Below are 11,419 nucleotides of genomic sequence, written 5' to 3'. Positions count from 1 at the left end.
TAAAAAAGGCCCTAACATACTGTAAATAATATGCAGCATCAAACTCTTTAAAAAGGGGAATTGCGCCCTCTAAAGCACACATTGCACACAATAACATGTCAGATTACCTCCTATACATCCATGCATTACACTGACCTTTGTCTTGCATGCTGCTTTCTGCTTTATTTAAGGTGAAAATCTTTGTTTTCTTTGTTTGTAAAGACAATGTTTCAGATCATAACTGCAAATTGTGTTCATTGACATTCATGTGGTAGCACTCATTTGTTCATGGTAATGGTATAATAATAATAATCACATGGCTACTGTGGGCATGATTCATTCATAGACAAATGTGTTACATACACAGAGTAAAAATGTTGAGACTTGAGACCAATGTTTCCTGTTACCAACCTAATGTACACACATACACTATTGAAGCTCAGCTGCAGTGTTAGCCACAGCTGAGGAAAGACAGCTGGCCTCCTCCACTATCCTTGGTTGATGTGACACAAGAGAGTGGAGCTTTGTCTTGGCAGAGAGCAGAGATCAATGACGTGTGACTGTGAGAGACCATGGAAGTTATAACTGGATACACAAATGTCTACAAGCATGTGTACATAGTCCTCAAACAAGACAGAGCAACGTATTTTTTTTCCAAATTGCTTTTTAATATGGACATACTGAAAGTACAACTTACAACCAACAGACATAGACTTCTGATTTATATAGGCCTATAGCAACTCATAGTTTTAGTAACTGAAAAATGTGTTATAGATATTACTTTTAGACCAAACACAATCATAATATTCACAAAGCTGAAGGTCAAAGGTCACACACAAGACCATGTCCTTACTGGGTTCACAAACACTGCAGCTGTGCTTCTGGTTTGACAGGACAATATAGTGAAATGTAAATCACAATGACATGAGTGAGTAGTTTATCTGAACCACAAGAAGGGGAACAAAAGACTCAATATTCCCCACAAAACACATTCAGTTTGTTGGCCTTGTGTGATCTTGCTAAGCACAACTTTGCTTACTAAATTTACATTCATTCCCTCTGTGACTGAAGGAAATCATTTTTTTTTAGATTAGACATTTTTCTAGAAACAGACCTAGGTTCACAAGCATTTGCAAAGAAATTAAATTTTGGTTAGCTTGAGCCTCCTTTGGTGCCAGTTGTTTCAGATTTGGTAAATGGCACAACACGTTGAGTACCAAAATGTTACATACAAGTATTTGAAACTGTTCTTTTAGTGTACTATCCCGTGACTCACTAACTAGCTAATAATATCAAATTTGTTCAAATGTGGTTAACCTTACTGTGCCTGTTAAGCAAAAAAAAAACAACAACTCATAATTATTTGACCCAGGTCTGATATGAAACATTGATACAACAGGGATACTCTTTTTTTGTTAGAATGTGCATCAAACTATTAACAACTTCAGCCAAACAAAGGTAGTGTCACTTTCTATCAAATCGAGCAAAAACTGGACTTTGTTACTTCTTGAATATTTTCATTTTCATTTGTACATTAGCTGTCTCTTTTTTAACACAAGACCAAGCTGATTGACTCACAACTTTCACATACAAACATATTACTGTGACTATCAAACAGACAGACTACTTGAAATGTGTTAAGGAAGCAGTACTATGCAAATGTTCTTACAGTTTCACCAAAAGGTAAACATTGATTGAAAACACCAGAATGTTATTTAGGCAATCACGAGCCAACTCGAGTTATGACCCTTCACTAGACGCTTCCTCAGCATCCTCAGCGGCTCTTTGATCCATTGGAGATCGAATGGGTGATTTAGCAGACCGTGCCGACTCATTTTCTCCTTGGCTTCCAGCGGTTGGCTCGTCAGTTGGCTCGTTACTGGTGTTGAGGAAGGCTTGGTACTGGTTCCAAAAGCCTGCTGAGCTCCTGGTAGCAGGAATGTTTAAGGAAGTCATAGATGTAGAAGAAGGAAGTTGATCAGTGGAGGAACGACTACTCCGGGCTGGTGGACGTGTTGTTTTGGTTACCACACCATGGTGCTTCATGTGCCCCTGGTAACATAAAGCAATCCTTTAGCAATTTCTTACAGAAACAATTGTATTTTTACGGCTTTTGTTCTATACTAAAGCTGCTGAAAATGCATTGTACTACAATAACTACTCTACCAGCATAGCCATACATCTCATAAATGTTATTTTATAATCAAACATTTTTTTTCTTCACCTTCAGTCCACTGCGACTGGCATACTCTTTTCCACACTCAGCACAGCAATAGGTCTTCTTCTCAGGACGAGACATTGGAGATGGGAGGGTTGGGGCGAGGTTGATGGGGACAGAATCATCCAGTGCTTCATTTGGAACCAACCCACTAATCTTAACATCTTCCACCCGATCTTCCCTCCCATATGAACCAAAATGAAAGCTCTGACGTGTCTCCCTTACAAAAGTGGAAATTCTCTGAGATGAACCCCTTACTTCAGCACTAACAGCGTCAGCAGTATTTAAAGTGGACGTCATGTTGGGGTCCTCATCAGGTACATTTCCTTGGTCTTGCTTTGGTGTTGCTGGTGGAGAAGACTGATCTTTGTCTTCTTCCATGGGTTCTGGTGATTGGGGCCTTGGGAAGACTGACTCTGATTCCAAAGTTGGTGTTGCAGTAACATTAGAAACATCTTGACTCAGGACAGGGTCCGTGGAGGTACTGGGACAGGTGTAAGCAAAGGGGTCATCAAGGACAGGTGTGCTTTGTATGTCCTCCAAGTCTGATCTGGAGCCAAGGAAGACATCGGAAGAGGTAGATGCTTCATCCTCTCCGCAGTCCACTTCCATAGCATTAGATGACACTGTGGTTTTGGTAACAGTGGAGGAAATTGGTAAGGTGGTGGATTTAGGAAGATGGACATCGCCAGTAGCTTCAACTTGGTTGTCTTTGCCAACTAGGGAAACTTTATCTGTCTGCTTGGAAGCTAGCAAGGGGGCACTAACACAAAGGACAGGTGGTTCTACACTACCTGGTGATGGAGTTTGTGTGGTAGGATTCATGAAGGGGTCAGGACTTAGGTCAGAGGGGGGGATGAGGTCTGGGCTGGAGGGTCCAGACTTACTCTGATTTTTGGTGAGCTCAACTGATTTCGTACTTCCAGATGGAGGGACCGAGCCAACTGCTGAAGTTTGAAATTGTGAGCTTGGGGCTGGGCTCTTAGAGTGGCCTGCTAGAGGAGGTGTTTTACTAGAAACAGTATTTGGGTCAGTGGACTGTGATTGAGATTGTGACAAGAGTTTGGCATTAGATTCAGCTTGCATCTCATGTGCAGAATACTCTGTGCCATCTGTGGGCAACTGTCCACCAAGGTGCATACGGATGTGGTGCTGGAGCACTAGGGCATTAGTGAACTTACGCTGGCACAGCGGGCAAGAGTTCTGGACACGTGCATTGGGTGGTCGAGCATGATGGGTGGCCAGGTGTGACCGCAGGCTGCCTTTGGTAGAGAAGGATCTGCCACATATCTTACATGGAAAAGGGCGTTCTCCAAGGTGAGTAGCCTGGTGCAAACGCAGTGCTCTGGGGCAGCTCAGCACCCGTAGACACACCCCACACTGATTGGTTGTCAGGTTACCAGCAGGACCTGTGATGCTTAGTGATGGTAGCAAGCCCTCCACCATGGCACTCGCTCCATTGGCACTCATGCCTAGGGCAGCAACCATCTCATGGGTAAAGTTTGAAACAGAAGTGGAAGCACGAGTCGAAGATGGTGGGGACGCCATGACATATGTGGTCGACGTGCTGGCATTTGTGAAACGACTGTTGGCTGAACTTGCAGAGGTAGTGGCACTGCTAGATAACATCTCCAGCATTGAGGTGGAAGTAGAAGAAGAAGTCCATGGAGAGGAAGAGTGGGGAGCCTTCTCTAGCTTCTCCACCAGCCTCTGCAGCTTGGAGGTTTCAGATGTAGGAGTGGAAGTAGCCATGGAGAGAGGCAGGGAGGATGAAGTGGTGGTGGGTGGACCTGGGACTTTAGGAAATGAAGAGAAAGGGAAAGAAAGCTGAGAATAGCTGGAAGAAGCAAGTTGGTGGGAGCCTGGAGAAGAAGGTAGTGGGGTACGTAGCAAGCCCAAAGCTGGATGGTTGTAGAGGGATGAGTGTGCAGTAGGGGTAGAGGAAGAAGTTGAGACAGATGGGAAAAGGAGCTTAGGCAGATGGGCTAGCTGGGAGTAGGCAGCAGGAGAAAGCATTGGTGCGTGAGGGGGGGTGTTCTCATCAAAGTGCTGCTGCTTGGCACCCTTGAATAAACCTGTGATGTTGGAAGATGAAGACAAGGAAGGGTTAGAGAGAAGAGAGGTAGCCAGAGAAGAGGTGGAGGTTGAAGAGGGTGAGGATGAGTGGGATGAGCCAGAAGTGATAGATGCTGCAGCTGCAACAGCAGCAGCCCTATTGAGCTGCAGGAGAGAGTGGGAAATCAAAGCCAGGTCTACACTAGGGGGCAGGGGTAGGGACGAAGGGGTAGATCCTCCAGAGGCTCCAAGAGAATAGCCAGTGCTGGTACCACTGACCTCCACATTATCTCCACATGCTTCATCCTCAGGCCTACTTTTCGTCTTCTTCTGTATCATATTCATGCCACTAGTACTGCTACTACTGCTCATTGTCTGTCCCATATCTGATCCCCCAGTGGCCCCTAGTGCTACCCCAAACAAAGAAGGTGGAAGGAGTGAAAGTGAGAGTTCTGGGTTTTGCTCACGGTGGCGTAGGAAGTGCACCTTGAGGTTGCCTCGTGTGGTGAAGCGGCTGAGGCATACTGGACACTGATAGGGTCGTTCCCCAGTGTGTGAGCGTAGATGTATCTGTAGGGAAGAGTCACTGCTGAACATTTTTCCACAAAAGCGGCAGGCATGTTGGAGGCGACCAGTAGTGGAAGAGCTGGATGCAGAGGAAGAGTCTGCTCCTCCAGAGAAAGATTGCAGAGCATTTTGGGAGTTTGGGACCATAGATGAGGGAAGGGATGAGTTTAGAAAGGACAAGCCACTGTGCCCACTCACTGAAGTGGTATTTGGAGATTTCTCATGAAGATAACGGTTGGGCAGAGCTAAAGACAAGGCCAGCGGATATGTGGAGGAAGCCATAGATATGGCAGCAGAGGATGAGGTGGAGGGAGCTGAGGATCGAGAACTCATCCTCAGATAACCATGAGCCCCTACAGTCCCTCCTGTCCCTTCCATCTGGGGCTTGTGGGGCTGCAAGATTTGAGACAAGGAACTGCTTGGCTTTGTGGGTTTGTTGGCTGCCTGAGAAGGTAGTAGGGAGGAGAAACATGCCAGGAGAGGAGCAACAGAGGTGGAAGTCTGAGCTGCAGTTGGCTGGGTAGTTGGGCTGGCTGCCCTTTTGCTGCCTTCTAGGCAGAGCTGAGGCAGGGGAGGGAGGAGATGCTGGGAGGGTGTGTCTATAGTATATGAGGCTCCACCAAGGCGTAGCACCTGTCTACAGATCTCCTCTGTTATCTGCATCTGATGGATCTGCCTTTGCTGAAGCACCCGGAGCTCCTCCAGGATCAGGGCAATGCTCAGTTGGGCCCTAGATGGTGCAGCTGAGGCAGATGTCACTCCTGGGCTGGGAGTGGGAGTAACAGGACTTGGAGGGCCATCAGGCACACGGCTGGGGCTTCCAGGGTGTGGTGGGGGACATAGGGAGGCAGAGGATGATGAGGAGGAAGAGGAGGTGGTGGTGGTGGCTGATAACCCCAACTTGGGAGAGGCCATGTGTGCACTTTGGGAGGGCTGGATGAGGGCACTTGCAGAAGATGTAGAATTGCAATCAGACAGTTGAAAGAAAGGTGGATGTTGAGTTTGGGAAGAGACAGAGGAGTAAGGAATGCCAGGAGAGAGGGAGAGCTGTGGGTCTTTGAGTGGCTGGTGGGAGGGCTGGCTCAGTGAGCAGGATATTGGTGGACCCTCAATGGGTAAAGAGGGGGTCTGAGAGCCCTTGAAAGATGAACAGAGAGCGGGGGTCAGCTGGGAGCTTTGAAGAGAGGACGATGAAGAGCACAAAGGAGAATCCAGGATCAATGGAAAGGAGTTTGACTTCACTGCCAAGTTGTCATCTAAGGAAATTGAAAGAAAAAAAATCCTTAATGTAAAAATAACAAAATTATCAAGGTTTACACAATGGTTTACAAACTTTTTTATAATATAGCTGTTCAAAAACTATTTTAAGAAAACAATCAAAATTTCAGGGCACTTATAAACCACTTACAAAAACCAGCAGTAAGAAGTAAAAGGATCTTATTAGGTGGCTACTGGATGTCTAGGAATTGGAAGAATTCAGTTGACTTAACAATTTTGCTTAATCTCCACCACCTTCTCATCCACCACTGTTTTCTTTACCTCTTTGTCCTGTCTATCCTCATCACCTGCAGCCTCCTGACCACTGCCACACACACACAAAACACACATGCACACAAAGAATACGCAAGAATATACTGCTCACCCGTAGAGTAGCCTACCTTGTTTCCAGGGCAACACGCACAAGACAATGGACTTTAACCCACCGCCCCAATAAAAAGAAGCCACATCCACACACTACTCTTCCATCCCTGTCCCTCTCTCTTTCTTCCTTCCTCCATTCAATCTGTATCTCTTTCATCTCCTTAAGAGCCCTTCCCCCAGTAGCTCAATGGGGTGTTAAGGGTTAGGTCCTGGTTGGGTACTGGACACTGTACTGGGTGCCTGATTGGCTGGCAGACCCTTGACCTTAAACCCTCTGAGGTTGCATTCCTGATATGGTTTAGAGCCAGGCAGAGGAAGAGCGGTGCAGCGCAAAGAAAACAAACAGACAGACAGACGTGATGACTCACAAACCATTAACAAGCTAACTTAGCCCAAAGAAGAGCATTGATTGACAGATATAAAAGCACATACACAGCATACCTGTCAAGGCACAATACCCAGACACAAAAGAGTGATCACTTTGTATGCACAGGGTTGCTCATGCACACCCTAACACATACAGAACTAACTGCTGTTTGCTCGAAATCTACAATTTTGTGACACAATGTGGGCCCTACTCCTGTAACTAGAGTGAACAGACACACACAATTACACACACTCGCGTGTACGCACATACACACTTCTTTATGGGTATGTTCATGCTTCAGTGCCCAGCAACAAAGCTAAGAGAGGACAATAGAGTCTAATGCTATTGGAGTTAGAACACCTTATACAGTGCCTCAGAAAAAGTTTATTTTTCCTTGACATTCTCATGCTCATCTCTTTGCTTCTACTAAGCCTGTATCTCACTTCTTGTGACTCCTTTTCAAATTCACTATAGATTGTTTTGACCAATTATTTTTCTAGGGATTTACTGTATATTGCTGCATTGTGGGTGGTCTGTGTCTTTGAACCTGGCTGTGATGAAGAGTGAAGACAGTTGGGTTTTACAGGGCAAAGAAAGCAGCCAATAGCTACAACCACAAATAATGAATTAAAGACTGTCTGTAGGCCAATTATTCCAACAAACCTTCTTTTTCTTAGCGTTCAAGTAGCCTTTCACCAAATGCAAATTTAAAAAGATTTAGCTGTTTGATAATTCTGGTACAAAACCATTTAGAAATTATGATGGAGATTAAATGATCACCTCAACAGAATGAACAAGTCTTAACTGCCCATAATGACATTACTGTTCAAATTCCAAAACTGGTATTTCCCATATAAGGTTAGACAAGTCATCCTAGGTCACAAGTTTGTCAAAAAGTCAAAGCATCAGTTTAAGGTTTGCATTAAAATGATATACCTGAAAATGATAATCTATACACTATGAGCAACTGGCACAATATGTGCATGTTGAGGTAAAGTAACATTTTTTTAGGTTTAAACTTTCCATTTAATGTGATTCCAATGCCACTGAACAACCGGTACTCTTTTAATGAATAGTCTATTTCTCACCATGTTTAAGTATCCGACAGGCACCGAGGGTCAGGTTCATAAGCTGCTGGGGTCGTTTCTGTTTCCGACGGGACATGCTCCTGCAGGATGGGACCGACGGGGCGCATTGGCCAACACAAAACTTTTATTCTGTCTCCCTGCGCACTGAAAAAAGTAGGTATCTAAATTACTTAGAGGGAAAAAAAAAGTAGAATAACTAAAGTATCATCTTCAAAAATGTGGTTATTGATGCTCCGGATTGATTAGTCTCAAAGCGTATCCATGTCAGTCGAATTGTGATGCAGAGAAAGAAAAACAGAACTAGTGTGCCAGAGAGGCATGTGTGAGTTTTTTCTCAACAAGTGTGTGTGTGTGTACACACACACACACACACACACACACACACACACACACACACCACACACACACACACACACACACACACACACACACACACACACACACACACACACACACACCACACACACACACACACACACACACACACACACACCTCACTTGTTCATCCTCTACTTTGCATTCAAATGGCGAGTGTACACCCCTTCTTTTGAGCCAAGAGTCCACTGCCTCTCTTTAGTAAACCCTCATACATTGACGTTCAAGTTAATCACATAAAGGCCTTTGCCTGAGCTTCCGATTACTGATGTGAGCCTATAAAATCTCAACGTCAACATGTGCGTCTTCCTGTACGTAACCAAAAGAAATTGTGCGCACAGGTGGGCGAAAAAGCCAACGCCAGCTTGGTTAAATTAATACTTAAAAATATTGTGTCAAAGGCCACCTGGTCACACATATGCATATCCAAGTCTATTCAAGGTGTGTGATAGGCTATGTGTGTAAGGTTTCACGGTGCTCCGGCCGTCTCTAAAACAGGCTCCTCCTGTGTGAGCTCAGTAAACAGAGCGGCTGAAATGAGGTGGAATTCGCAACAATGGCGTAGAGGGAGCACAGCTGAGTGAACATCACCCTCTCAGAGCCTCTGCAACACATAAGGCCACTGACTGGAGACACAATGCTCCCTTTTCACCCTCATCGCCACTGCTTACCACGTGGAGAGAGGTAACTTGGTAAAAGAAAGACACAGCCAGAGTGAGGAGAAAAATAATTTTTCACCCGGGCCCTGTGACAACCCCCCCCCCCCCCACACACACACACACACACACACACACACACACAAACACAAACACACACACACACACACACACACACACACACACAGACACACAAACGCACACACACCTCGTCTCTTCTCCGTTTCTCTGAGGCTTGGACAGAATAGTAAACTGCATCCGGGCGCTGACATAAAGTCTGAATGTTATAGATCCTCACAATGTAGCAGTCACGTAATGATTTGTGTCTGAATTATTTAAATAGTCTTCCTTTGTTGGACACTGCAAGTCCGATTCATTTGATAGCCTACGATAGACAGTTTAACTCCGGACTATGACATTTCTGTAGTGGGCCTAAGGACACTTTTCTATGCAAACCGAGCAGTGATTTCCGTACAATGTTAAATGAACGAAAATAAGATATTAAGACTATAAACATTCGCGTCATAGCGTAATCGATAGTATTTTGTCAAAGAGAAACAAGTGATAACTCTCATAGTTATGAAACAGTCAAAAGAGAGAATATCGTTGCTTTTTTTTAAAACCAGAACTCTATTGTACCAACAACGCATTGGTAGACTATTTTTCGTGCCATCTTGCTAATATGTTCGCTATCCGACGGTTGGACGTTTTAACACCAATGTTTCGAAACAAGCGCAAAATACGGCGGTGAGATGCGCGTCCCCGCTACTGTACGGCGACCTGTTGCACGCCACGCGCGCTCACACATCATAACAAGTTATGATTCATAAAATATTTTGACTTCTCGAAAAAATGCAGTCCCGGATGTGCATTTCCCCCACAGGCCGCTCGTCGCCGACACAACCGCTTGAAATATAACACAAAAAGAACTTACCATGTTTGAAAGGATGATTTTTTTTGGCAGCGATATTGTGTAATGACACGGGGGGAAAGCTCAGGAGCTTATGTTTGGTAAGATCGGCTCCGTCTCTCAGCCGGGACACTGGCGCAGCAATTCCCTATTCACTCCCAGGGATGCGCAGTCGGACAGACGCATTTTTTCAATTATTTATCTCCGTCGCAAATCGCTTTTCTTTCTCTTGTGACAAAGGGTTATTATGCCTGAATGTATTTACTCATAGTCCACTGGCAGGAGGAGAAGCAGGGGCGGTGCAGATAGCTTGCCTACTCGCTACACGGGGAGGATTATTTTTCTTGGCCGTGCGTGCTGCTCTTCCTCCTTTCTTTGTATGTCGGGGCCTGCTCCTGTCAGGCCTGTCTGCGCTCTCTGCGGTACTGTCTGTCTGTCTGGTTAGCTGACTAGCTGTCTGTCTCCCTGTCTCTTATAATTAATGGCCCTCACCGCCAGACGGTCCTCTGGGAAACAGTGACCACGGTTACCTCCACATTGGCTCTCAGTGTGCATCTCACATAGGAGTGCAGGCCCGGGCACACACACCTCTAATGCCTGGCTGTTCTTACGGAGATTTAAGATATGTACAGGTCTGCATGATTGCCTCACTCCCCCACCCCGTTGTCCTAACAAATCTTAATTCATATCTTTCATAGTTTGATAGAATATCCTATTTAAGATCAGTGATAACAATAATATTTTAAAATGTGGGATCATTGGCATTGCATGTGTTATAGATGCAATTAGTCTTAAAATGTCTATTTTAGGTTTTTGACTTTAATGTAGGAAGCACACTAACAGCCAACATTACCCTGATACGCAGACAAAGGCAGGCACCGCTTCACCATCATATTTAGGTCATTTAGAGACAATATACTGAAAATATATATGATGAATAAAGCCAATAATAGGTCTGAGTGGTGCAGGATTGTTATGGCTTTCTTTGAAACACATGAATCACTGCAATAAATTATATTTCCAAATCAGAAAACTAATCTTATATTCAGATTTAAAATCTAGTCTGACTTGTTTTGAGAATGGATTGGATAATCTAGTGCTGACTATGCAAGGCTGTCTGACTTCCTTCAAGTAAATTTGAATTCTGGGGTTGTGTTTAGCTAGACAGCATATCTGTTACAGGACGTCCAGCATGACTTTGACATATTTTAAGCTCTGAAGTTTCATGATAAAAAAGATTTTTGGCTTTTGGCTTGCATGACGGTATATTAGCGACTTTATCTTGGGACAAAGTATCTTGTTGGCTTGAGGTCCTTTTTTTCTTGACCCGTCATGTTCCATTGATAACATTGCTTCAGATGGTCCCATTCAGTACAACCCAAACCTATAGTCTCAGAATAATCATGAGACCTAACACACTTCTCTGATGATGAAATTAATATAAACCAGAATAGCACGTATCAGGCATCTACAATGAGAACACATGCACAGATGAAATGTTGCAGACACTTTATGAAAAATGACTCCATCCAAGAAACTTCATCATTATTAATCAAAATTGTT

The 11,419-nt window shown here is 44.4% G+C and overlaps 1 protein-coding gene across 6 annotated transcripts; it reads right to left on the bottom strand.

The window, feature by feature from the left end:
- Window positions 1-1,370: 1,370 nt before the first annotated feature.
- Window positions 1,371-10,464, bottom strand: sall2 (spalt-like transcription factor 2). Of its 6 annotated transcripts, none has more exons than XM_032531631.1 (4): window positions 10,387-10,464; window positions 7,916-8,059; window positions 2,204-6,075; window positions 1,371-2,031 (listed from the first exon to the last, which is right to left on the bottom strand). In XM_032531631.1, exons 2-4 carry the CDS (start codon window positions 7,989-7,991, stop codon window positions 1,720-1,722), a joined length of 4,260 nt encoding a protein of 1,419 aa, XP_032387522.1. In that variant the 5' UTR covers window positions 7,992-8,059; window positions 10,387-10,464; the 3' UTR covers window positions 1,371-1,719. The 6 variants fall into 6 exon arrangements, with proteins under 6 accessions (XP_032387522.1, XP_032387519.1, XP_032387520.1 ...); XM_032531628.1 differs by having other exon boundaries at window positions 9,881-10,461; XM_032531629.1 differs by having other exon boundaries at window positions 10,122-10,461.
- Window positions 10,465-11,419: the final 955 nt, after the last annotated feature.

Source organism: Etheostoma spectabile, chromosome 12, assembly GCF_008692095.1.
Source record: "Etheostoma spectabile isolate EspeVRDwgs_2016 chromosome 12, UIUC_Espe_1.0, whole genome shotgun sequence".
NCBI lineage: Eukaryota > Metazoa > Chordata > Actinopteri > Perciformes > Percidae > Etheostoma > Etheostoma spectabile.
Note: the sequence above shows the minus strand (reverse complement) of the source record. Positions and strands in the feature narration are given on the sequence as shown.

What these genes read in the sequence shown, in the direction of transcription:
- sall2 (XM_032531631.1), bottom strand. Translation starts at nt 7,991, where the DNA reads ATGTCCCGTCGGAAACAGAAACGACCCCAGCAGCTTATGAACCTGACC. An exon ending in CTGTCGGATACTTAAACATG is followed by an intron (nt 6,076 to 7,915) that starts GTGAGAAATAGA and finishes CAATTTCCTTAG; the next exon opens with ATGACAACTTGGCAGTGAAG. An exon ending in CCAGTCGCAGTGGACTGAAG is followed by an intron (nt 2,032 to 2,203) that starts GTGAAGAAAAAA and finishes TTATGTTACCAG; the next exon opens with GGGCACATGAAGCACCATGG.